This window comes from Saccopteryx bilineata, chromosome 10 (genome assembly GCF_036850765.1).
Source record: "Saccopteryx bilineata isolate mSacBil1 chromosome 10, mSacBil1_pri_phased_curated, whole genome shotgun sequence".
NCBI lineage: Eukaryota > Metazoa > Chordata > Mammalia > Chiroptera > Emballonuridae > Saccopteryx > Saccopteryx bilineata.
The window spans coordinates 35,218,116-35,244,173 of NC_089499.1; the positions used below are offsets into that span (position 1 = coordinate 35,218,116).

A 26,058-nucleotide genomic window follows, 5' to 3' on the forward strand; every position below is an offset into this window, starting at 1 on the left:
CGGAAATGCAGGTTCTCAAGCTTCATCAGAGATCTACGAAATCAGAACCTCTGATTTATTAGCCCTCCAGGTGATCCTGAGGCACACTATTTGAGATGCACTGCCCGAGAAATAACTCCTCCTCCTGACATTTATGGTAATCCTTTACTTACTTTTCTTCACGATTACTATCTTTGAAAGTATTACTTGATGTCAGAGTAATGGCAATGTGAGAGATACTCCTGACTCTCCCCTTGAAATTTCAACAAACTGAGCAACTGTAACGCAGCAAAGAAACTCCAGCTGGGCCTGCAGATGTGCAGCACTAAATAGACTACAGGTCTGTTGAGACGTGGGGAGAAGCGCCTGGAAGCCCGAGATCACCATTCCTAGAGCCATAAAGCCATGAAGCCATAAAGCCAAAGCATCAAGCCCTCACGACACGCCCCACCCACTGTCACTATGGCTCCACTTACATTACTGCGACAGAACATCTCAGCAGAGGACAGCCCAGGGAATTCAAAGAGCTAATACAATGACACCTACTGGAAGTAACCTCTCAAAATTGAAATCTATTTTTCCTTTTTATTTCTTCATTTTCCCTTTTTCCTTCTTATCCTTTTTTTCTCTTTTGAATTTCATTTTCTTTAATTTATATACATTTTATTCTTATTAATTTTCTGGATGTTTTGTGTTTTTCTGTTTTGGTTTTTGATCTTTTTCCTGTGGTTTATCTTCTAGTCATAAATTTTTTAAAATATGTTTTTATTCTATTTTTAAAATTTTTCATTTCTTTAGTTTTTTGTTGTTGTTAGGGTTCTTAACAATACCACCCTCGAATGCCATCAAGGAAGAGGAAATTGAATACCATGGCTACACAAAACAGACATGTAGTTAGAAAGAAAATAAAAAAACTCAAGAAAAAAATCTCAATCACATGGAAACCTTAAAGTTAAATGATAGAGAATTCAAAATTGAAGTTCTGAAAATACTCAACGAGATGCGAGATGACACCAACAGGCAACTTAATGAGCTCAGAAAACTAATAAAGAAAACGAATACCTCACCAAGGAGATTGAAACTTTAAAAACAGAGATGAAGAACTCAATACACGAACTGAAAACTGAGGTAGCAAGTTTGGCGAATAGAACAAGCCAGATAGAGGAAAGAATCAGTGACACCAAAGACAGGCAACTAGAGATGCTAAAAAGTGAAGATGAGAGACTCATGAATTAAGAAAACTGAGAGAGCTCTACAAGAATTGTCTGACTCCATCAGAAAGAGCAATATAAGGATAATGGGTATATCAGAAGAAGAAAAGAGGGAGAAGGGTATGGAGAGTCTATTCAAACAAGTAATTGATGAGAATTTCCCAAGCCTATGGAAAGAGTTAGAGCCTCAAATCCAGTAAGCAAACAGAAGGCTGAGTTACTACAACCCAAACAGACCTACTCCAAGGCACATCGTAATAAAATGGTCAAAAATCGATGACAAAGAAAGAATCCTCAAGGCAGCTAGGGAAAAGAAGAACATAATATATAAAGGAAAGCCCACTAGGTTATCCTTAGATTTCTCAGCAGAAACTCTACAAGTCAGAAGAGAATGGACCCAAACATTCAAAGTATTGAAAAAGAGGAATTATCAGCCAAGAATGCTATATCCATCAAAATTATCCTTCAACTATGAAGGAGAAATAAACTTTTCCAGACATACAGAAGCTGAGGGGATTTATCACCAGAAAACCTCCACTGCAGCAAATACTCAAGGGGGTTATTCGGCCACACACAAAGAACAAATCAAAACTACAAGAAAAAGCTCTAACAAGGTTACAATAAAAACAAGGATAGCCTGACCAGGTGGTGGCACAGTGGATAGAGTGTTGGACTGGGACACGAGGGACCTAGATTTGAAACGCCGAGGTCACTGGCTTGAGCGTGGGATCATAGACCATGACCCCATGGTAGCTGGCTTGAGCCCAAAGGTCACTGGCTTGAAGATCAAGGTCCCTGGCGTGGGCCCAAGATCACTAGCTTGAGCAAGGGGGTCATTCGCTCTGCTGTAGCCCCCTGGTCAAGGCATATATGAGAAAGCAATCAATGAACAAGCAATCAACGAACAACTAAGATGCCGTAACGAAGAACTGATGCTTCTCATCTCTCTCCTTTCCTGTCTGTCTGACCTTATCTGTCCCTCTCTCTGACTCTTTCTCTGTCAAAAAAATAAATAAATAACACCCCCCAAAAACAAGGATAATCTCTGACAACAATAAAATAAAAGGGGAAAGGATAAAGATCTTCAAAAGCAAAGGAGTATGGAGTACAGGAGCACTCATAAGACAAAGGACTCTTGTACATATGAACATTTTCATTTTAATAGCCTAATGGTAACCACCCATGAAAAAGCCACTACTGAAACACAGAGCTTAAAAAAAGAATGGGGGAAAGAAGTATGGAATACCACCAAACAAAAACAACTGACAGAAACAAAAAAAAAGAAGAACCAAACAAGACACAGAGCTACCAGAAAACAAAACATAAAATGGCTATAGGAAATCCTTAAGTGTCAATAATTACCCTACATGTAAATGGACTGAACTCACCAATAAAGAGGCACAGGGGAGTAGATTGGATCAAAAAGCAAAACTCAATCATATGCTGCCTTCAAGAGACATATCTAGGCTGCAAGGACAAAAGTAGATTCAAAGTGAAAGGTTGAAAAATGATACCCCGAGCAAATAATAACCAAAGGAAAGCAGGTGTAGCCATACTCATGCCTGACAACGCTGACTTCAAGATAACAAAGGTAGCCAGAGACAAAGATGGACATTTCATAATGATAAAGGGGACATTGTATGAAAAAGACATAACACTTCTTTATATATATGCACTGACCAGTGAGCACCAAAATATATAAGACATCTACTAACTAATCTAAAAATAGAAGCTGGGAAAAACACAATCATACTTGGAGATTTCAACACAACATTGACAGCTTTAGATAGATCATCCAAATGGTAAATCAAGAAGAAAATATCGGCCCTAAATGACACACAGGACCAAATGGACATAATAGACATCTACAGGACATTTCATCCCAAAACGTCAGATATAAATTCTTCTCTGTGTGCATGAAACATTCTCAAGCATAGACCATATGTTGGGCCACAAAACTAACATCAACAAATTCAGGAAGATTGAAATTATACCAAACATATTTACATGAGGCTTTGAAATTAGAATTTCGTTGTAAAAATGAAGTCAAGAAACCCACAAAAATGTGGAAATTAAATAATATACTTCAAAAAAATAACTGGGTGAAAGAAGAAATAAAAGCAGAGATCAAAAGATATATACGTATATAGCCTGTCCAGGCGGTGGTGCAGTGGGATACAGCGTTGGACGGGAATGTGGAGGACCCAGGTTAGAAACCCTGAGGTTGCCGTCTTGAGCATGGGCTCCTCTGGCTTGAGCGCAGGCTCACCAGCTTGAGTGCGAGGTCACTGGCTTGAGCATGGGATCATAACTATTATCCCATGCTCACTGGCTTGAGCCCAAAGGTCGCTGGCTTGAGCAAGGAGTCATTCACTCTGCTGTAGCCCCCTGGTCAAGGCTCATATGAGAAAGCAATCAATGACCAACTAAGGTGCCACAACAAAGAATTGATGCTTCTCATCTCTCTCCTTTCCTGCCTGTCTGTCCCTATCTGTCCCTCTATCTCTGGGGGAAAAAAAGATATGTACAGACAAATGAAAATGACAACACATCAAAATTTCTGGGTTGCAGCAAGAGCAGTAACAAGGAAGTTCATATCATTATAAGCTTATATCATGAAATAAGAGAGATCCCAAGTAAACAACCTAACTTCATACCTAAAGGAACTAGAGAAAGAAGAACAAAGGCAACCCAAAGTCAGCAGAAGAGAAATAGTAAAAGTTAGAGCAGAACTAAGTGAAATAGAAAACAAAAATACTATAGAAAAATTTAATACAACGAAGAACTGGTTCTTTGAAAAGATCAATAAAATTGACAAACTACTGGCAAGACTCACTAAGGAAAAAAGAGGAAGGGCTCATATAAACAAATCTGAAAAGAAAGAGGAGAAATTACCATAGACATAATAGATATACAAAAGATCATAGTAGAATATTATGAAATATTATAAGCCATCAAATTCAATAACCTACAGGAAATGGATAAGTTCCTAGAACTATACAATCTTCCTATATTGAGTCATGAAGAAGTGGAAAACCTAAGTAGACCTACAAGCAGGAAGGAAATAGAAACTATTAAAAACTTCCCCCAAAACAAAAGTCCAGGCCCAGATGGCTACACTAGTAAATTCTACCAAACATTTAAAGAAGATTTGGTACCTATCCTTCTCAAAATCTTCCAAAAATTGAAGCAGCAGCAATACTGGAACACATATGAGGCCAACATAACCCTCATACCAAAACCTGGCAAGGACAACCCAGAAAAAGAAAACTACAGATCAGTATCTCTAATGAATACAGATGCAAAAATCCAAACAAAATACTAACAAATCAAATATAACAACACATTAAAAATATAATACATCACAATCAAGTGGGATTCATTCCAGGCGCACAAGGATGGTTCAACATATGGAAATTGATCAACATAATACACCACATCAACACAACAAAGAACTGTACCTATTGATAGGCATTTGTTAAGATACAACATCCTTTTATGTTTAAAACACTCAATAAAATTGGAATTGAAGGAAAGTACCTCAACATAATAAAGGCCATGTAGACAGACTGTCAGCTAATATCATATGAAATGGTGAAAAAAATGAAGGCCTTTCTTCTAAAATCAGGAACTAGACAGGGCTGCACTCTCTCCACTCTTATTCAATATAGTTCTGGAAGTCTCAGCCAAAGAGATCAGGCAAGAGAAAGAAATACAAGGCATCCATATCAGGAAAGAAGTAAAGGTATCATTTTTTGCAGATGACATGATCCTGTACATAGAAAACCCCAGATTCTCCCAAAAAACTATCAGAAACAATAAACCAATACAGTCGAGTTGCAGGATACAAAATGAATATACAAAAGTCTATTGATTTTTTATACGCCAATGATGAAACATCAGAAATTGAACTTAAAAAAACAATTCCTTTTTCAATTGCAACAAAAAAATTTAAAATACCTAGGAATAAACTTAACAAAGGGTATGAAAGACCTATATACTGAAAACTACAAAACAGTGAAAGAAATTGGAAAAGACACAATGAAATAGAAAAATATTCCATGTTCATGGATTGGAAGAATCAACATAGTTTAAATGGCCATTATTACTCAAAGCAATATACAAATTTAATGCAATCCCCATCAAAATACCAATATCATTTTTTAAAGAAATAGAACAAAAAATTATCAGGTTTATATGGAACCATAGAAAACCCCGAATAACCAAAGCAATCCTGAGGAAAAAGAATGAACTACCTCACTTCAAATTATACTATAGTCACAACAATCAAAACAGCATGGTATTGCCACAAAAACAGACATATAGAACAGTGGAACATAATCAAGAGTCCAGAAATAAAACCACATATATAGGGACAAATCATCTTCAACAAAGGAGCCAAAAACACACAATGGAGAAAAGAAAGCCTCTTCAATAAATGGTGCTGGGAAAACTGGAAAGCCACATGCAAAAGAATGAAACTTGACTACAGTTTGTCCCCCTGCACAAAAATTAATTCACAATGGATCTAAGAACTAAATATGAATTCTGAAACTATAAATTACATACAAAAAAACAGGTACTAAGCTCATAGTAGAGAACAATTATGAATTTGACCCCAAAGGCAAGGGAAGTAAAGGCAAAAATAAATAAATGGGACTGTATCAAACTATAAAGCTTCTGCACAGCAAAAGAAACTGACAAAACAAATAAGCAGCCAACTAAATGGAAGATGTTATTTGCAAACAACATCTCCGAAAAGGGAATAATATCCAAAATACATAAAGAACTCACAAAGCTCAGCAACAAACTAGCAAACAATCCAATTAAGAAATGGGGAGAGGATCTGAGCAGACACTTCTCCCAAGAACACATACAAATGGCCAACAGATACATGAAAAAATGCTCACCTTCACTAGCTATTAGAGAAATGCAAATAAAAACCACAATGAGATACTCCCTCACACCTGTTATATTAGCTATTATCAACAAGACAGATAAGTGTTGGAGAGGCTGTGGTGAAAAAGGAAACCTCATTCACTGCTTGTGGGAAGCAAATTAGCACAACCATTAAGGAAGAAAGTATGGTGGTTCCTCAAAAAATTAAAATACAATTACCATATGACCCAGAAATCCCGCTAATGGGTATCTACCCCCAAAACTTGAAAACATTGATATGTAAAGACCCCCATGTTCATCGCAGCATTATTCACAGTGGCCAAGACATGGAAACAAGCAAAGTGTCCCTGAATAGAGGACTGGATAAAGACGATGTGGTACATATATACAATGGAATACTACTCAGCCATAAGAAATGATGACATAGTGACATTTATGACAACATGTTTGGATCTTGAGAACATTATACTGAGTGAAATAAGTAAATTTAAAAAAGCTAAGAAATGTATGATTTCACACAAGGTGGATATAAAACAGACTCACAGACATAGAGAAAAGTGGTTATCAGAGGAATGGGTGTGGGGAAGTGTGTAATCAAGGACAAATATGAGGTGACGGAAAATGATTTGACTTTGGGTGATGGGTATCCAACATAATCAACAGTTCAAATGCTATAGAAATGTTCACCTGAAACTTATGTACTCTTTTTGATCAAAGTCACCCTGTTAAATTTAATTTTCTAAATAAAATTTTTTTAAAAAGTATAAACAATGTAGCTCAGCACTGTCTGCTTTAAGCTTTATAGAAACAGAATCAGACTGCATGCACTCTTCCATGTCTTAATTTTTTCACTCAAAGACGAACCTTGTAAGGTTCATCCATATTGTTGCATGTAGCCCCATCAGCTCCTTTCCACTGTTATCCAGCATTTCATTATGTGATTATACAGCAATTCACCCATTCTAACACTGGTGGACATCTGAGTTATTTCTAACTTCAGTGTACTAAGAGTAGTACTGCCCTGGCCAGATAGCTCAACATTGTCTGAAGAGCAGAGGTTACCAGTTCAATCCTCGGTCAAGGCACATACAGGAACACATTGATGTTCCTGTCTGTCTCCCTGCCCCCCACCTTCCTCTCTCTCTAAAATCAATAAAATAAACCTTAAGTAAAAAAAAAAAAAAAGAGAAAAAAGGAGTAACACTGCTATAAACACTGTTGCACAGTTATCCTGGTGCATACCTGTTTAAATCTAGTAGTACTCACAAAAGGAGTCGCTGGACTACAAGGGTTACTTATCTCAACTTTACCACATAAGGCTAAAGTATCTTCTGAAGTGGTCAGACCAATTTACAATCCCACCAGTCATTCCCCAACGCTCTCAAAGTTCTTTAGAGTTCTAGAAACTATAACCCCACCCTTGATCTCTGAGAGTCAATAACAATGTACTAAGGGTCTGTCGGCTCCTTGTGCCTATTAGCACTCCAAGTACTCAGGTGCATGAACTCTTACTTTCATTCTCATCAATTGTGTAAGGCTGGCCCCGAAGATGAACTGAGTTGTCCAAAGTGATTTGGGGAATAATATATATTTTAGAGATGAGACACAGTGCTCCAAAGAACACAGCTAGGAAGTGGCAGAACCGAGATCCGAAGTCAGGTATTCTGGTCCCAGGGTCCATATTATTAATATTAAGGAGTTTGTTTTATTTCAGAGAACAAAATGCTGCTTCGCCTGACAAGACTCTTACATTCCAAGTTAGCAGAGATAAAAAATATTTTAGAGTTGAAAGAACTTCATTATGTAAATTAGATGAACTGAGATTTTTTTTTCTTTTCTGATACTGAACTGAACTAGTAGATCTGGGAGAAGCCAGGTTATAATCATTATCATCGTTACAATCATTTTTGTTGATTGCCCCAATTATCCCATGCCAGTATCAAGAAACCAGGCAAGAGTGAAAACATTCACTAAAACCATCAGAAGCTCTTTAATAGTATTTACGCTCAACATTAACCTATTCTTCATCACAGACACACATTTCAGGATACAAATGTTGCCTGTTTAAGTTTGTACAAATAGGTCTCCGCATAAAGCTCTGTTACATCTCCTGTTTCTTACCTGAAGTAATGTGACCACGTGCCTTTGACCATCTTTAGTCCATAAAGGCATCATGCCCAGCTTCACTGCAACAAGGCCTACTCTGGCAGAACCTGGCAATTAAAAACAGATGAATAATATGAGCATTTTCAACATCTGCCAACATGATGCAATAGCATTTCCTAAATCACGGTTTTAAAATAAGTGGCAGGCAAGTAAAAAAACATGCTAATATATTCATAGAGTAAAACACAATTGTTCCTTACAGATTTAAACACCTTTAGCCCTGGCTGGTTGGCTCAGTGGTAGAGTGTCGGCCTGGCGTGCAAAAGTCCCCAGTTCGATTCCCAGCCAGGGCACACAGGAGAAGCGCCCATTTGCTTCTCCACCCCTCCTCCTCTCCTTCCTCTCTGTCTCTCTCTTCCCCTCCCGCAGCGAGGCTCCATTGGAGCAAAGATGGCCCGGGCGCTGGGGATGGCTCCTTGGCCTCTGCCCCAGGCGCTAGAGTGGCTCTGGTCGGGGCAGAGCATCGCCCCCTGGTGGGCAGAGCGTGGCCCCTGGTGGGCGTGCCGGGTGGATCCTGGTCGGGCACATGTGGGAGTCTGTCTGACTGTCTCTTCCCGTTTCCAGCTTCAGAAAAATACACACACACACACACACACACACACACACACAAAACACCACCTTCAGCCAAAGCGGACATAAGATATAGCAATTCAGGAAATTTCTGTATAATGAACAAACATCAGCAAACTGTGCATAATAAAGAAAACTGTTACACAAATATAGTCTGGTTTAAAAATAGTGGTATTAAGAGAGGGCATGATAAATCCCTCATTATACTTTACTCTCCTATAGTATCAATATCAAATGTCATTAATTAGACAACATCTACCACTCAAATTCTAATAAGTTAACTGGGGTTATAAGGATGACACAGGTGGTCACATTGCTAAACTATGTTGGCCTTCACCATAACAGATTTGTTGCAATAAATTGATCAAGTTGGCCCTGGCCGGTTGGCTCAGTGGTAGAGCATTGGCCTGGCGTGCGGGGGACCCGGGTTTGATTTCCGGCCAGGGCACATAGGAGAAGTCCCATTTGCTTCTCCACCTCTCCCTCCTTCCTCTCTGTCTCTCTCTTCCCCTCCCGCAGCCAAGGCTCCATTGGAGCAAAGATGGCCCGGGTGCTGGGGATGGCTTCTTGGCCTCTGCCCCAGGCGCTAGAGTGGCTCTGGTCGCGGTAGAGCGACGCCCCGGAGGGGCAGAGCATCGCCCCCTGGTGGGCAGAGCGTCGCCCCTGGTGGGCATGCCGGGTGGATCCCGGTCGGGCGCATGCAGGAGTCTGTCTGACTGTCTCTCCCCGTTTCCAGCTTCAGAAAAATAATTTAAAAAAAATTGATCAAGTTGTTCCATTATACAATTGAACTGTTACAATAAACCCCAACCAGAGATTATATTCACAACAAGACAGGTCTTATTCTTCTTGGCCTGTCCACATATGGATTTAGCACCCTACTAGGCACAAACACCTAATCCTGGGGCTATGCCTGGCAAATCCACAGTGCTAGAACTTCCCAACTGGAGACATCTGGGACACATTTAGATCATATACTTCCAGACTTTCTTCCCTGATTTATTTTTATATTCTTTTTTATCTGAAGGAAACAAGAAAACATAGGCAGACTGATTCTCATTTCACATACAAAACAGCTTCTTTAGCAAATCTTGATTATCATCAGACATTCATTAACAGCAGAATAGGATGCTGGAAATAAATTTGCAAACCAAAGCACAATGAAACAGACACACTTAAGACATGAAAAATAAATTCAAGAGAGGATAAATCTGTCAAGCAGTCATTATAATTTTGAATGTGCCAGCCACCAAGTAACCAGGACTCATCATACACAAATTAACTACCTGGTTCCCACTGATGCAGAGGCCATGGTTCATCTTTCAGAGGACACAGTTTACTTGCTAATTGGGCTTTATCTTCATCAGAGACCAGCTGCTTAACAAATGGGACATTTTCTTCAGAAAGATGCTCATCCCACCAAGTAACACTCTTGCCATGGAGATTTCTAACCAAAAGCCAGATGTCTGTTCTGCAGAAATAAAAATTAAAAAACAAACCACAATGCAAAAGTTTCTCTATTTAACATAGTGAAGGGAGATCACATAAATTGGGAACTGTCTTCAGGGCCTTAGGAAAGGGCTTGGATTCCATACAAGTTCACTTTTTCTCCCCTGACATTCTTTATGATAATAATGGGGTTCACACAGTAAGTGTTAATAGTTACCCTGAAGACAAAGTTCTTCTTCTCTTCTGGGATAATCAGTTTTCTAACAAAGTAGTTCCACCTAGACACAGGAGATACTATTTGTAGGTAACCTTAATAGTTCACATCCAGCACAAGTTGCAGAATATGGATACAATGCTGATCTTTCTCTGATAAGCACCTCTTCCCTGCAGTGACTCGGCCTAGATTCAGAGTGATGAAGAAACTAGTTGTGCGAATTCAAAAGATCTGTGAAAGCCACGACCTCTGATCAGCTGAACACACCAAGAAAGACCAATGGGGACTGAGGTCGGGGCAGCGGAATGTCAGAAAATCAATCAAGTTTTCTTCAGTCTATCCTCCCTTTGTAGCTAGGCAGATTATTCAGGTTAGAGTCTCAATTTTGCATTTATTGAGTGATCACTGGTAAGTTACTTTTCCTGTCCCAAGCCTCCGTTTTATCTGCAAAATGGATAATGAGAGTTCTCTCACGTGAGGCCACTTAAGCTAGGGCACTTAATATAAAAAACGCTAATTGGCAGATAATATTATTATCGCAGTTGGTAATGCTCAAGGTCAATCGCTCATAAGCATTACAAACAAAAAACAACAAAAACCCTCCAGTCCTTTGAAGGGCTATCTTGGAGTAACACTCCTCACTTACCCTTCCAAACCTTAGGTCTTGACACAGCCCCCTTCCTCTCCCACCCAGGGCAGACCCTTCCGTGTCGAGCCATGCCACAGTTCGAAGTTGTCGTTTTGCAGGGACACACTCCCGCACCCCCCGACCCCGTCTCTAGCCCACACCCACCTGTTCCGGGAGCCACAGGCAGCATCCAGGCCCCCGGCGCCACGGCCCAGCACCCGGGAGCCGGCCTGAGCCAGCAGCCTCCAACCAAGCATGAAGGAGCCAGAGAGGGCTCGGGTCGCTACACTTCCGGGGCCCCCTCCGCTCTATTTTCAGGGAGTTCCCACGCCACTGGCACGCCCCCACCACAACTTCCCTGGAGCAGTCCCGCCCGCTGCCCGAAGACGTCCTCATGGACGGAAAAAGAATCGCGGGAGCCCCCTTCCGGTCCGGTCCGGTCCGCAATTTCCTCCGGGCACCGGACTCAGCCCTGGAACTAAAGTTCCGCCTCCGGAATAGTCCTACCTTGGGTCGGAGTTGGTGTGTGGAGGACAGGGACGATTCTCCAGGGGGTTGGGAAAAAAAAGTATGTTCGGAGTTTAAACTTGAGAAGAATGAGGCTTACAGGCTTCTTAAGCAAGTGAAATCTCTTCTAAATAATACCCACTCAGTACATTATTGTACTAAGCAATGCTTGATTTTCATATATTGGTTTATGTTCAAAACGGCCCCAAAAGGAAGTTGTTATTTTTATATTATAAATGAGGGAACACAGACTCAGAATTTGGCGCTGGTCCAGAGTAGCACATCTGGCAGACGCGCAGAGCTGACACTGAAACAGGGCTGGCATGTGTTAGCAATAGGATATGGCCCAGACCATGGTGTGTGACTTACAGGGTTGGGTGATTAAAAGTATGGCTACTTCCGTCTTGGCCTCTGGAGTTGTTATCTAGGGAGAATTCCAGTGGACATGGTCCTGAAGACACTCCAACAGCCCTATAGAGAGGCCTATATGAAGAGGAACCAACTTTCCAGCTCAGAGTGAGCCACCTAGGAAGTGGATCCTGCACCCCAGCAGTCCTTCATATGACTGCAACTCATGAAAGACCTTGAGCTTGAACTTCCCAGCCAAGGAACTCAAGGGTTCCTGACAAAAGATACTGCCAAAGAGAATAAGTGAATATTCTTATTTTGACTCGCTAAGTTTTAGGATGATTTGTGGCACAGCAATAGATTTCTGATATCATCCTAATACAAACAAAGCACTGTCCTTGGTTCCAGACCTGACCCTAATCACTCTGTGTATGCATTGGGCATTCATTCTACTAGCACAAGGGTCTGTTTCCTAATTTTTCTTTTCTTTTTTCTTTTTTTGTATTTTTCTGAAGCTGGAAACGGGGAGAGACAGTCAGACAGACTCCCGCATGCGCCCGACCGGGATCCACCCGGCACGCCCACCAGGGGCGAAGCTCTGCCCACCAGGGGGCGATGCTCTGCCCCGACCAGAGCCACTCTAGCGCCTGGGGCAGAGGCCAAGGAGCCATCCCCAGCGCCCGGGCCATCTTTGCTCCAATGGAGCCTCGCTGCGGGAGGGGAAGAGAGAGACAGAGAGGAAGGGGGGGGGTGGAGAAGCAAATGGGCGCTTCTCCTATGTGCCCTGGCCGGGAATCGAACCCGAGTTTCCGCACTCCAGGCCGATGCTCTACCGCTGAGCCAACCGGCCAGGGCCTGTTTCCTAATTTTTCAAGTGGGTATTCGTAGAAATTTGGGAATAATAACTTTAAATTTTAGCTATTTTTACACCCTCTTTTCATAGCTATCTGGCTAGCCTGGCTTAAAAGCTTCAGGCAATGGTCAATTCCTGGTTACTACTTGAGCTTGAGCAGGCTCAAAAATATTTTTCTTTTCTTGCTCTTCCATTTCATTGATTGCTGTTGCACCTACCCTCAGGACTTCTAAATAACACTCTGAGCCTTGGAGAAAAAGTACATCTCTCATCCTATCCATGCTAACTGGCTTCCCAGGTACATAAGAATGGCTCTTCATTGAACAAACATGTCTTGAGGTGTACTACATGAAAAAGCTAGGGTAAAAAAAGACTTGCCTACTGTTCCCAAAAGCCAGCATTCCTTATGCATGTAGTGTGCAATAACAAGTGCTCAGTATTGTAGAAGCCCATCAGTCAAAGACCACCAGGAGCACAACTGAACTCAAACAAGGTTAAGTTTAATTAGCTTGCTGCAGCAAGAGAGTGCATATACCTAAGGGTGTCTCTATATGAATGCGTTGAGAGGGGCTTGTTATAAGATTTAGACTTATGAGAGAGATTTTTAAGGTGGCATAAGGGAAGCAGGGACTTATTTTGAAATAAAGGCTATTAAGAAGCAAGAACAGTTCAGCAACTGGGCATCTCAATAATTTTCTTCTGGACGAAAGAAAGACAAAGTGAGACTAAGAATGATGTTGGTAAAAAAGCAGAAATCACTCAGAAGACGAAACAGTTAGTCATTTTGTACCAGTGGTGTGGCCTTGGGTATGGTCTGTTTGAAATATTGTGTTGACGTTCCATGATAAATTCTGCAATCTGATTACTAGTGGGATTTATTTTTACTCTTTCAGTATATTTTCTCAATAACAACCACATGTGATAATACTATAATTATTCCTATTTTACAAATTGATCAAATAAACACAGAGATATTACATAATTTAAATAGTAAGTGGAAAAACCAAGATTTAGACCTTGGCAATGTGACCAGAGAGCCTCAGCTCTTAGCTGTTTTGTTCTCGACTTTTCTATGCTAAATCCGTTACTATCCTTGTACTGAACTTCCGTTATGGTTAAAGAGGGATACTGATAAATAAACCTATGGCAAACTGTGGTCAGTGAGGATTGAGGAGGCAGCCATTCAAAGCAAAATGTGTTTCATCTATCACACAGCACGTGCCTCCTTATTGCCAGCTGGGGCTGGGTGGTGTCTTTATATCCAATTTTGTCACTGCAGTATGCTGCTAATTCACAAAGACCAGGCTCAGTTCTTAAGGGACCTAGTAAGGGTTCCTTTTATGCATTCAGGCATTGATCTCAAGTTTCCCATTATTTCTGATATCATCCTTCAGAGATTGCCTTAGACCCAGGGACCCTGATACCACTTTGCCTCCCTGGGACTTCAGTTCCTCATTGGAAGAAAGATAACCTCCACTATGCCTTTTTAGTACACAAGGTCCTTGAATAATGTCTTTTTGTTCAAAATCATTTTGTTATAAAATTAATGAGATGCTGTAGGAACTTAACTCCTGTTTATACCAATTAACCTATTGTAAAATTGTTTTTTTTTAATAATTTATTTATTTATTTTAGGGGGGAGAGAGAGAGAGAGAAAGAGAGGGAGAGAGAGAAAGGGGGAGGAGCAGGAAGCATCAACTCCCATAAGTGCCTTGACTGGGCAAGCCCAGGGTTTTGAGCCGGCGACCTCAGTGTTCCAGATTGACGCTTTATCCACTGTGCCACCAAAGGTCAGGCAAAATTGGTTTTGTTATATGTTATTTTCCTTAGAGTCCCAGAACCTATCGATGATGTTAAGGGAGGACTTACTATACTGCAATTCCATAATTCTTACTCTTTTAATTTAAATCAAAAGGTGATTTAATAAATGTTCTTCTTATAAAGTAAAACATTAATAACAGTTTTATTTATGCCCTTGCCAGAGAGCTCAGTTGGTTAGTGCATCATTCCAAAGAACAAGGTTTGCTGGTTTGATCCCCAGTCAGGGCACATTCAGGAACAACTTGATGTTCTTGACTCTCTCATTCTCTCCCTTCCTCTCTCTCTCTCTAAAAAAAAAAAAAAAAAAAAAAAACCTAATAAAATAAGCTTTAAAAATAAGAATAGTTTTATTTTTGAAAGAGTAGATTTAAAGCCAAGTAATTATTAGACATAGTTTTTCTATGTGTTCCTCCCTTTAGGCACTTCAGTCAGTTTTTATAATGTTTGTGACATGTCCTGTATGGTTGGTGTATTGCAGAATAATAAATTTTTCTTTGGTGGTTAATTTGCATTTTATATTCATTTATGCTGTCTCTTAGTTCATAACATGCCTTATATGTGAAATTAAAAATCTTTTTAAAGTGAGTTTAGACTTTTTATTAAATTTTCCTTGGCTTTCTTCCACCCTTCTAAATAGAATTTAGCATATTTTAAAATTGGTAGAGATATTATGAAGGTGAGACAAGCATTGGATAAGGCAATAAAGAAAATGAACTTTAAGAAATTTTGAACTTTGATATTTAATTTACGGCTGGTATAGAAAACTTAAAAGGCCATCTTGCAAAATCCACAGATGCTCATTCAATAAGAAGATGAATTCTGCTTCAATGTCCTCCATCAAGACCAAATGACAACTTTCAACTTCAGTATAATGATTTTAAATGTGCAATATTTATACATTTCTAAGTTAACCCACAGATTTTAGTGCTCAAGAGATGACCAGAATGGAAACACATTTGGCTTGAAGAAAGACTTAAGAGAAAAACAAAAACAAAAACCCAGTGTAGACATGTTGTGATGTAGATTTAATTAAAATTTCTCAGCATCCTGCCCGCCTCTGTTGAATTCAGAACGGTTCTGGAAACCTAATGTATTTAAGCCTATGTGCATTTCTTTAAATTTCTGTGATGACTGAACAAAAATGCTAGTGACAGAAATGGAGACTCACATGCTGGGGGACCAGATGCTTTTAGCCAAGGAAAGCCCCTTTTCCCCAGTCTTTCTTCCAGTGCCAGTGTCGTTCTGACTGCTGGAGTGGGGTACTAGACCAGTGAATACTCTTGTCCCCTGGTATCATGGTCAGGGTGTCTCTTTTGATCCCAGAAGATAGTCTTGATAAATTCCTAGAAACTAAGCTCATTTAGAAGTTTGATTCTACTTGGAAGGGGTCCCAGTAGAATGAGAAATACCTAACACATTGCTCTCGCTAAGTGGCAGATTTTAAGTGGTTTACATATATCAACTCATTTGCTCCTCAAATGAAGCAGACACTATTATTCTCGTCCTTATTGGCAGGAAAGTGAGGCACAGAGACGATAAGCAGCTCCTCCAAGGTCACAGACTTAAGTGGTGGAGCCAGAAGCTGAGCCCATGCAGGCTGACTCTGGAGTGGAAGTGCTTCATGGCTCTATTTATTCCCTTCCAAGAAGAGAAAACTGCATGACACAATATTGGAACACTCAGCTTGGCATCCAGAGGTTGCCCCAGATAAGTGAGGACTGGGGATGGTAGTGCTAAGCCTGCATGTTTAGAGATCTAATCAGTCTGCATCAGAATCAGTTGGGCTCAAGAGAGAACAATAAGGCCAAACTACCTGAGATATTTGTCCCCTCATTCAATCACATACAATCTTCCTACAAGGAAAGAAAAAGGAGGCTCTGTGATGTCCTCGATCAGTGCCTCTCAAACTTAGATGTATATAAGAATTACCTGGGCAGGCCCTGGCCGGTTGGCTCAGTGGTAGATCGTCGGCCTGGTGTGCGAAAGTCCCGGGTTCGATTCCCAGCCAGGGCACACAGGAGAAGCGCCCATCTGCTTCTCCACCCCTCCCTCTCTCCTTCCTCTCTGTCTCTCTCTTCCCCTCCCGCAGCCGAGGCTCCATTGGAGCAAAGATGGCCCGGGCGGTGGGGATGGCTCCTTGGCCTCTGCCTCAGGTGCTAGACTGGCTCTGGTCACGACAGAGCGACGCCCCAGGTGGGCAGAGCATCGCCCCCTGGTGAGCGTGCCGGGTGGATCCCGGTCGGGCGCATGCGGGAGTCTGTCTGACTGCCTCCCCGTTTCCAGCTTCAGAAAAAAAAAAAAAAAAAAAAAAAAGAATTACCTGGGGATCTTGATAAAATGCAGTCTGATTTGGTAGGTATGAGGTGAGGCCTGAGGGGTTGCATTTCTAATAAACTTGAGGTCATGTTGGTATTGCTGGTGCGCAGACCACACTTTGAATAGCAGCATTCTTGAGAGAACTCTGGACTCAAAATCAAGAGACGTGGGATACAGACTCACTTCTAAATTTAATTAGCAGTGTAAGTCACTTCTCCTTTCTGTCTCTTCATCTGCAAGACAGCAAGGGGGTAGAGTTTGTTAAACTGAAGCCCCTTCCAGCCTTTTTTGGTGAAATTTTGTATGGAAGGCAGAACAATGATACTGACATCGTATTCCCTGGAACCTATGAATGTGTTCTGTTGCATGGCTTAAAGGGACTTCGCAGATATGGTTAAGGTTAAGGACCTCGGGATGTGGAAATTATCCTGGATTATGTGTGTGGGCCCTGAATGCAATGACATGAGTCCCTAATATCAGAGAACCTTCGTGGCTGCAACAACGGAGAAAGTATAAGATAGACACAAGGTAGAAAGGATTCAGCCTGTGGTTGGTTTGCAAGAGGGAGGAGGGGAACAAGGGAGGGGTCAACAAACCAAGGCATGTGGGTGGCCTCTAGAAGGTGGAGAAGGCCGGGAAATGGATTTTCCCCTAAGGATCCCAGAAAAAACTGCAGCCCTGCCAACACCTTCAGATTAGCCTAATACGAAGCCAACCCATGTTGGCTTTCTGACCTCTAGAACTATAAGTGAGTAAATTTGCATTATCTTAAGCTACTCAGTCTGCGGTAATTTGTTATGGCAGCAATAGAGAACTATTGTAATATAAACTTACATGCCCAAAGTTCTAAATTCTAGTAACTCCTAGAGAAAATAGACACTGATTTTGGATTATTTTCAGTTTGACATTAAGATTAAAAAAAAATCACCATTCTATCTTCAAATTTACTTTCGAGTCTGAGAAAAATAATTATTGATAGAAAGGCTCATATCCAGGAAAGATCCAAATCAAGTGCCAATTGCATTATTTTGTACATGCCTATATTTAAAACTATTTCTTTAATATCACTATGAAATATACAGTGCTAAGCAACAGAATAGCTGCTCAAAAAATATTGGCTGAATAATTAAATAAATCTGAATCACACTGAACTAAATGCAGGCATAATAAAATAATATGATGATACCTGCTATCTAAATGCCAGGTACCAGGCTCAGAATAGATACCATCAAATTTGCTCCAAGCAACAATGATAGATATGTTTACCAATTTACATATGGGAGTGTATATGAATAACTCAGGAATTAAGTAACGTGCCCTCTTAACTAATAAGTAGCCCAGCTGAATTCAATATGATCTGGCTCCAAAATCCCTGCTCTACTATTTTGCTTCTACTTTAAACCAGCAAGACAAAACAATCTCAGTCCTTGAGTAGCTACAAGAGTCCTTGAGTAGCTATAGTGTAGCAGGCAAGACAGAAGAGGTAGGCAGCCACATACATGGTAAGTGCCAAAGTAGAGGTGTAGAGTACATACAAAGTGCCTCGATGGGATACTCGCACAGGAGGTGAAATCTGAACTATTTCTTGAGGGAAGAGTAAAAGTGCCCAGGAGCAGTGTAAAGAAAGGATATTTCATGTATAAAGAACACAGTTCCAGATACTATTGCTGGGCGATAAACCACCTCAAACTTTTGGGCATAGAAACACCACCTTTTATTACTTGTATGGTCTCTGTTAGTTAGGAGGTTGGAAAGGGCTGAGTGGGGATGGCTTGTTTCTGGGATAACTCAAAGACCAGGATGATGTCAGCTGGGTGTCTGAAATCATTTGAAAGCTCACTGGCTCTGTATCTGGTGGTTGATGCTGCCTATCAGCCAGGACCTCAACTGGGCTGTTTGCTGGAACACATGTATGTGGTCCTTCCATGTGGCTACTTGGGTTTCCCTATAATGTGGTGGCTGGGTTCCAAAAGCAAGCATCCCAAGAGAACCAGGAGTAAGCACTACTACCTTTTATGACCTAGCCTCAGGAATCACAGGGATTACTTGACTTCAGATAGAAGCTGGCTCAGATACAGAAACATAAACCCACCCCTCAGTGTGGACATGGCCAAGTCACACTGAAAGAAGAACACATGGGACGGTTACAGCCATCTTTAGAAAATGTAATATGCCACAAACATCATGTGTATGTCCACGTGAAAGAATGGAATTGCATCTGGATAGCTGCAGGAGCTGATGGATCGCCGACTACCGTAACAAACCTACCCTGTAAAAGTGTTTCAGATTACATCTGGTCGGTTTACAGGAAAGAAAAGACGATTTATTCCAGACTCTCTTCTGCTTCCTAGTGCAGGTACTTGGTAAATATCTAGCATGTCCTCTATCTAAAGAGACAAAGGCCAGGCTGGAAGGACTGTATGTGCTCAAGATGACTTGAATACATCCCAGCATGAACGACACATCCTGAGACAGGAGGCTGACCATCAAACCAGATGAGCCAGTGACCCTGAGTGCCCTTCCAGCTGGGCTCATGCACCCTAGTGGCAAGGAGTGGGAAGCCGAGGTGAGTTTAGGAGGAGTGGCAAAGTGGAGGGGCAGAGAGGGCACTGCCAGACTGCTTGGCTGTCAGGTGCTGCCAGTGGTTCCTCCATCTGGGATGTTTAGACTCCAGCCAGGCTTAGCAGGATCGTCATGGCAACTCGCCCGTCTGTGCTGCCGAGCTGAGACAGGATTCCCTTCGTAACCAAGGAGTCAGGAGATGATGCTTAAAATAATCTTTTATGCCCAGGCAGAAATGCCTTTGCAGTTTTATTAACCATGAAGCACTATGGGGCACGGCTTTCACTCCCACTTTATTTCACAATGGAACAAAATGGCTTTTTAAAGCAGGAATTTCCCACCGAGGGCCAAATGCTTTCTTCGCTCCACAAAGCACACGTCCCACTGAAACCAAAGAGCATCACCGCCGCATTCTGAGAGGAGCTGCCGGTCACTGTTATATAAATTACCTCAAATAGAACAGGCAATCCCTGGCTGAAGTCACGTGGCTTCATCTAATCTCTTTTCTATTCCCTATTGAAGTCCCTCTCAGCCAGTCTCTCAATAGGGCAAATAGTTATGCTCGCCAAGAGTTGAACATTTGGGTTACTGAGCTTGGGAGTTTGTTGTATCTGACACCCTCCCTGCTCACAGCACTTCTCCAAATCACCCTCATCTCCAAGGCCTGACTCCTCTAGGAGGACTCCCTCATCATCGCTGGTCCTGGCTGTTCCTTCCTCTCCTCTTTTAGAGCTTACCATACGTAAGGATGGTCTTGCACGGTATTGTTCTCGTTTGTTAAAAGTAGTGAGAAGCCTTAGGTTTATAAACCATATCTCTCGACAAGACTGCAAACTCTTGCAGGGGTCTCCAAACTTTTTACACAGGGGGCCAGTTCACTGTCCCTCAGACCATTGCAGGGCTGCCAAATACAGTGGTCCTCTCACTGACCACCAATGAAAGAGGTGCCCCTTCCAGAAGTGCAGTAGGGGCTGGATAAATGGCCTCAGAGGGCCGCATTGCGGCCCGCGGGCCGTAGTTTGGGGATGCCTGCAAGGCTGAGTAATACAGTATATATCTTCAACTCCCTGGAAGCCCTACATTTGTATCAGCTTCAGAAATTCTTGGACATTTTAGTAGTGACAGTTGCATAACTTTGTAAATATGTGAAGGAGCACTGAAGTGTACATTTTGAAAAGAAAAATTATAGAATATCAAAAACATATGGAAATCTGATGTGAAATACTGAGAGTAGTCCGAATTACCACACCAATAGTGTGGGAAATCTCAGAACACAATGTTGGTTGAAAGGGTCTGAACTTGGGTTACCAAATGCCTCACAGAAGGGAAGGGTTCTGCCTTGCTCACTGATGTTCCTTCTTCCTCCTCCTCCACCAACATCAGGAGGAGCGGAGGTTTTGATGCACCCGCATCCTTGGCTAGGAGCAGTCTTTTTTTTTTTTTTTTTTTGTATTTTTCTGATGTTGGAAACGGGGAGGCAGTCAGACAGACTCCCGCATGCGCCTGACCGGGATCTACCCGGCACGCCCACCAGGGGGTGATGCTCTGCCCACCAGGGGGTGATGCTCTGCCCATCTGGGGCATTGCTCTGTTGCTACCAGAGCCATTCTAGTGCCTGAGGAAGAGGCCAAAGAGCCATCCTCAGTGCCCAGGCCAACTTTGCTCCAATGGAGCCTTGGCTGCGGGAGGGGAAGAGAGAGACAGAGAGGAAGGAGGGAGGGGGTGAAGAAGCAGATGGGCGCTTCTCCTGTGTGCCCTGGCCGGGAATCGAACCCGGGACTCTTGCACACCAGGCTGACACTCTACCACTGAGACAACCGGCCAGAGGAGCAGTCTTCTTTAGAAGTGAGAAGGTCTGGGTTCTGATCCTGTCTTTGCTACTATTTCCATGCACCTGGGTGAATCATCTAGTTTTTCTGAGTTCCCTTGTTTAAGATATGATTAAAGGAAAAAAAAGCCTCCTTCACAAGGCAACAGTAGTTTAAATAAAACCATTTACATAAAATGCTTTGCACAGTACTCAGCACATAAGAACTAAAAAATGCTGACTACTACTATTATTGATATTTATATTGACTTCCTGTTCGATATTATAATTATACAAAATCTTGATCTACCGTTTCCTGACTTTTCTGTTGGTATTTTCTGCATGAACAAGTTCATCTGGATGTAATCACGCAAGATTCCTAACAAGATGTTAGGAGATATCTTTGGCTTTTGTTGGCCTCTGGTGTCTTTTATGTCCATGTTTGCTGGTCCACTTTAAATACTAAAGCAACATACTCAAGAATTGTGATTTCGCCTGACTAAGCAGTGGTGTAGTGGATAATTCATCAGCCAAGGACTCTGAAGACACAGGTTCAAAACCCTGAGGTCACCAGCTTGAGCGTGGGATCATAGACATGACCCCATGGTCGCTGGCTTGAACCCATGGTCTCTGGCTTAAGCAGTTGGTCACTCACTTGGCTGGAGCCCCCCAGGCAAGGCACATATGAGAAAGCAATCAATGAGCAACTAAGGTGCCACAATAAAGAACTGATGCTTCTCATCTCTCTCCCTTCCTGTCTGTCTGTCCCTGTCTCTCTCTTTCGCAAAAAAAAAAAAAAAAAAAGGACTAGTGTTTTCATTGTTTAAAAAAATATCACCACCATCATCATCAACACCATGGACACCACCACCAGGAAGCCAGGGCTTTTTTTCTAGACAAGGTGTAGTATGCTAAGCCCATTCCCCTGTCTTCCTTCCATCTCTGTTTCTCCTTGGAATTCACTGTTTGCCATAAAGGAAAACAGTTTCCTTCAATTGAGTCAGTCATGAAGGGAACAGCAATTTGAGAGAACGTGTGCTCTCTGGAAAGTAAACTGTTGTTATACCATAGCAGTAGTTGTAGGAGTAATGAAAACACACGTAGTAAATCTACTTTCTGAGCTACTCCTATAGTGCCTGGTATAATGTTACATGCTTAATCCCTACCATAACGGATGAGGAAAGTACCATGGCCAGAGATGTTGAGGAAATTGTCCAAGACTACCTGTCTAGCTAACATCCCTAGTAAAGCCATCTATCTAGTACAGCCTGGTTTAGAACCCAGGTCTCCTCATTTTCATCTCTATTTTTTCCACTCTATGTGATGCTGAGCCTTTAGGTTTGCTGGTTTGGATGATTGAAAGCAGAAGTTATTTATAAACTGTCTCCTGACTTAAGTTATGGCCAGCAGGAAAGGGGAAAAGATGATCTTTAAAGTGAAATATCAACTAGATTGGAAGTGTCTAAATGTAAAATGTCATTCTGAGTGGGCAAGTCCTTCTGCAAAAGGGAATTTGGGACTTGGTCACTCTACAAAATAAAATATATCAGAAATGGGTTCTTAGGGAAACTGACTTGGCCACCTAAACTTAGCACCTTCTCCCCTGAGCTCAGGGGAGCGTCTCAGCACTGGGGGGCTGGGAGGTCTCAGGCTGGGATGGTGCTGGTTATAGAGCAGAAGATGCCTTCTGGACTCGAAAGCACAACGACTTTCCTGAGAAGGATTGAGGCCAGCCGGTGGGACAAGGAACCGTTCTGTCTCAAACTTTCCTCAGTCCCCCATCCTCAATCTTCTAGCAAATTTAGAGAATACCTTAATCACTATTTTCCTCCTGCTTTCCAAATATGTGAGATTTATCTTACTCTCTTCATTATTGCATGCATACAAGTCTGAATTCTTCTTCCAAATTTATTTATTTATTTATTCCTTTCTTTCTTTCAAGAAAAAGGGGGGGGTACATCAATTTTTTGTTATGGCACTTTAGTTATTCATTGATTGCTTTCTCATATGTGCCTTGACCAGGGGGCTCCAGCCAAGCCATAGACCTCTCGCTCAAACCAGTGACCTTGGGCTCAAGCCAGAGACCATGGGGTCAAGTCTATGATCCTGCATTCACTCCAGTGACCCCACACTCAAGCCAGCAACCTCGGGGTTTTGAACCTGGGTCCTCTGCATCCCAGGCCAATGCTCTATCTACTATGCCACTGCCTGGTCAGGCTGGGAAACATATTTCTGTCTGACACCAAAATTCTTGGTCGTAACCCTCACGATTCTGCTTTCTTTGGGAGGGTTGGACCAGCTTGTTAATATCCCTGGCTAGGATAGATAAATGCACATCCTAAAATGAACCGAGAGCTGCAGAACAGCAGCTCAGCTAAGCTCATTCTAGTGCTGAGGATATCAAATAAAGAGACACGGGCAGACACAATGGTAATTTCTGGGCTGTGGCTGTATTTAATGATGTTTTTATTCACTTTCAATTCATTTGATTCACATTAAACTCCAAATGAATTAATTAGTTAAGGTTATAAAACGATCTGCTCAGCCTAACCCATCCCTGTGGGTGTACATATTTTTAATACCCCACACTCCAGCCCACCTGGGTTTGACATTTGGCTCTCTGATGGATTTCCGTAATGCAGGGCTGGCAATCCTGGGGGATCCCAGCCGGTTGCCAAGGATTTACCTTCGGATCGTTAATGAATTCAGGAGGTCCTTTTTGGCATTTTTTTGTTACTTGGAAAAATCATTCAATATTCAAGAGGAAGCAAAGTCTTCCTTTGAAATATACCATAGCTTTTAATCATCTGTGAAAGAATCTCCTTCCCTGGAAACCTTACCCTGGCCATTAGGATGGGACCAAGAGTAGGAGAAATAGTTTCTGTTCATCATGGAGTGACTTCTGCCACACTTGTGTGCTGCTTTCAGTTTTACAAAAGTGAAAGCTAATGAATATATGTGCATATAGATACGTATATGCATAAATGGAAAGGGTACTCCACAGACTAGAAGAAACCAATGTATGTTTAAGTTGATTTCTTTTTTCTCTCAGTAAGCCGAGAGAAATGATTCATAAGCCGGATCTTGACACTGCATTTACTTTTTTGGGGGAAAGTTTTTTTTTTTTTTTTTTTGCCTGTCAACAAGACTGCTGTTTTAGGACCCTCTCATGCTCTCAGGAGTCAGAAACAGACAGGAATGGATGGCAGCCTGTGTCCCTTCATGAATTCACTCTGGGCTTTTGAAAATCTGAAATCACTGCAAGTTTAATCCGATAGGAAATGCATAGACAACCTCAGTGTTCTTGGGTAAACTTTGGAATTATATTATCCACTTCGAAAACCGACAAAGCTCAGTGTCCTAAGCACACTTACAAATGCCAACACTTCTTGCTGTGCTATGCTTAATTGCAAACAGCAGAAGAACCTTTAAAGTCACAGTCTGAGCAAGGCTTAGGTGCATTTTGACACCGAACAAGGAAAGATGGAATTGTGGGAATAAATGTGTGCTATTGTTGGCAAACATAAGATTTTTGTAAGCATTTCATTAAGTGGGTTTTTTAAAATGATATATCTTATAAGCCGAGACGTCTTAGGATAAACAACATACCCAGTGTTTCTGTTTTGTTTTTCATTCAACCTTCAAGCATTTAAAAAATATTTGTTATTTTTCTTTTCCAACTCACTGTGAAGTAAGTAAATATGAGAATGGAAGTAGCTTCAGAAGGATCCCCAACAGTACAGAGTAAGCTCATCATAAACGAGTCTATTTTGTAGAGCCCTAACTGGGCAAACTGCTAAGCTTGCTACCTGCTACAAACATCTCAATAGTAATCATCTTCCCCACTGACTGCACTCCCTCTCAGCTGCTGCCTAATGGCTAGCACGTATCATTTCCATTCCCAATTGGGTCGTTTGTATATGTACAGTTGTATATGTATGTACTTAAGTATGCTGTGTTGACAGAAAAGGATGTTATCATATTTTATTGACTCTAAGATGCATATTTTTCTCTGTTTCAGCATTGTTTAAATCATGACAAAGCTCTCGACTGACAATGTGTCATAGTGTAATCGTGTATTTCTTTTCTTTCTTTATAAGGCGTGCGTAAAATAATGGTGCATCTTAAAGTCAATGGTAAGTTAAATTTTGTAGACTATTTGAGGAGCCATGAGCTATTACTCAACCTACATAGTACCCTTCCACTTTTGTGTGTATTAGGTGAGACGGAAAAAAAAGCAACAAATAGCAACTAAATAATTGCAGTGAGACTCACATGGTGTTAAAACAAAGTATCCAAGTGTACCTTTTTTGCATTAAAATTTCCTTTGTTCAGTTCAGGTATTCAGGAAATCTTTGTTAAGCACTACTGTCTGTTCTTGACTGTACAGTGGAGAACTAAGCAAGGGAACTGTGTCCATGGTGGTGCCTGTGGGGAGTAGGGGGTGGAGCATAGTTCAAAGAAAAATGCAGCAGTTCAGAAACGTGTTAATGAGATAGGTGTGGGAGTAGGTAGATGAGCAGAAGAACCTGGAGCCAAGTCCAAAGACAGAAGTGAGGTTGGGAGGGGTACCTGTGATCGAGTGAATGGCCTTCTGGTCAAATAAACTGGGGGATTAGAACATGGGGTATTTAAAAACTGAGGTGAAACTCATGTCATATATAACACATATAACATAAAATTAGCCATTTTACAGTGGATACTTCCGTGACAGTTCGCGTAATCACA

At 41.5% G+C, this 26,058-nt stretch overlaps 1 protein-coding gene across 1 annotated transcript in view; it reads right to left on the bottom strand.

Annotated features, from left to right (window-relative positions):
- The window catches only part of MRPL3 (mitochondrial ribosomal protein L3), a 52,660-nt gene extending 41,116 nt beyond the window's left edge, over positions 1–11,544 (bottom strand). Inside the window, exons 1-3 of the mRNA XM_066244338.1 lie at positions 11,282–11,544; positions 10,112–10,296; positions 8,211–8,302 (exon numbers count right to left, since the gene is read on the bottom strand). Of these exons, the coding sequence (XP_066100435.1) occupies positions 8,211–8,302; positions 10,112–10,296; positions 11,282–11,373 (369 nt within the window). The 5' untranslated portion in view covers positions 11,374–11,544. The remainder of the gene's footprint in view (positions 1–8,210; positions 8,303–10,111; positions 10,297–11,281) is intronic.
- Positions 11,545–26,058: the final 14,514 nt, after the last annotated feature.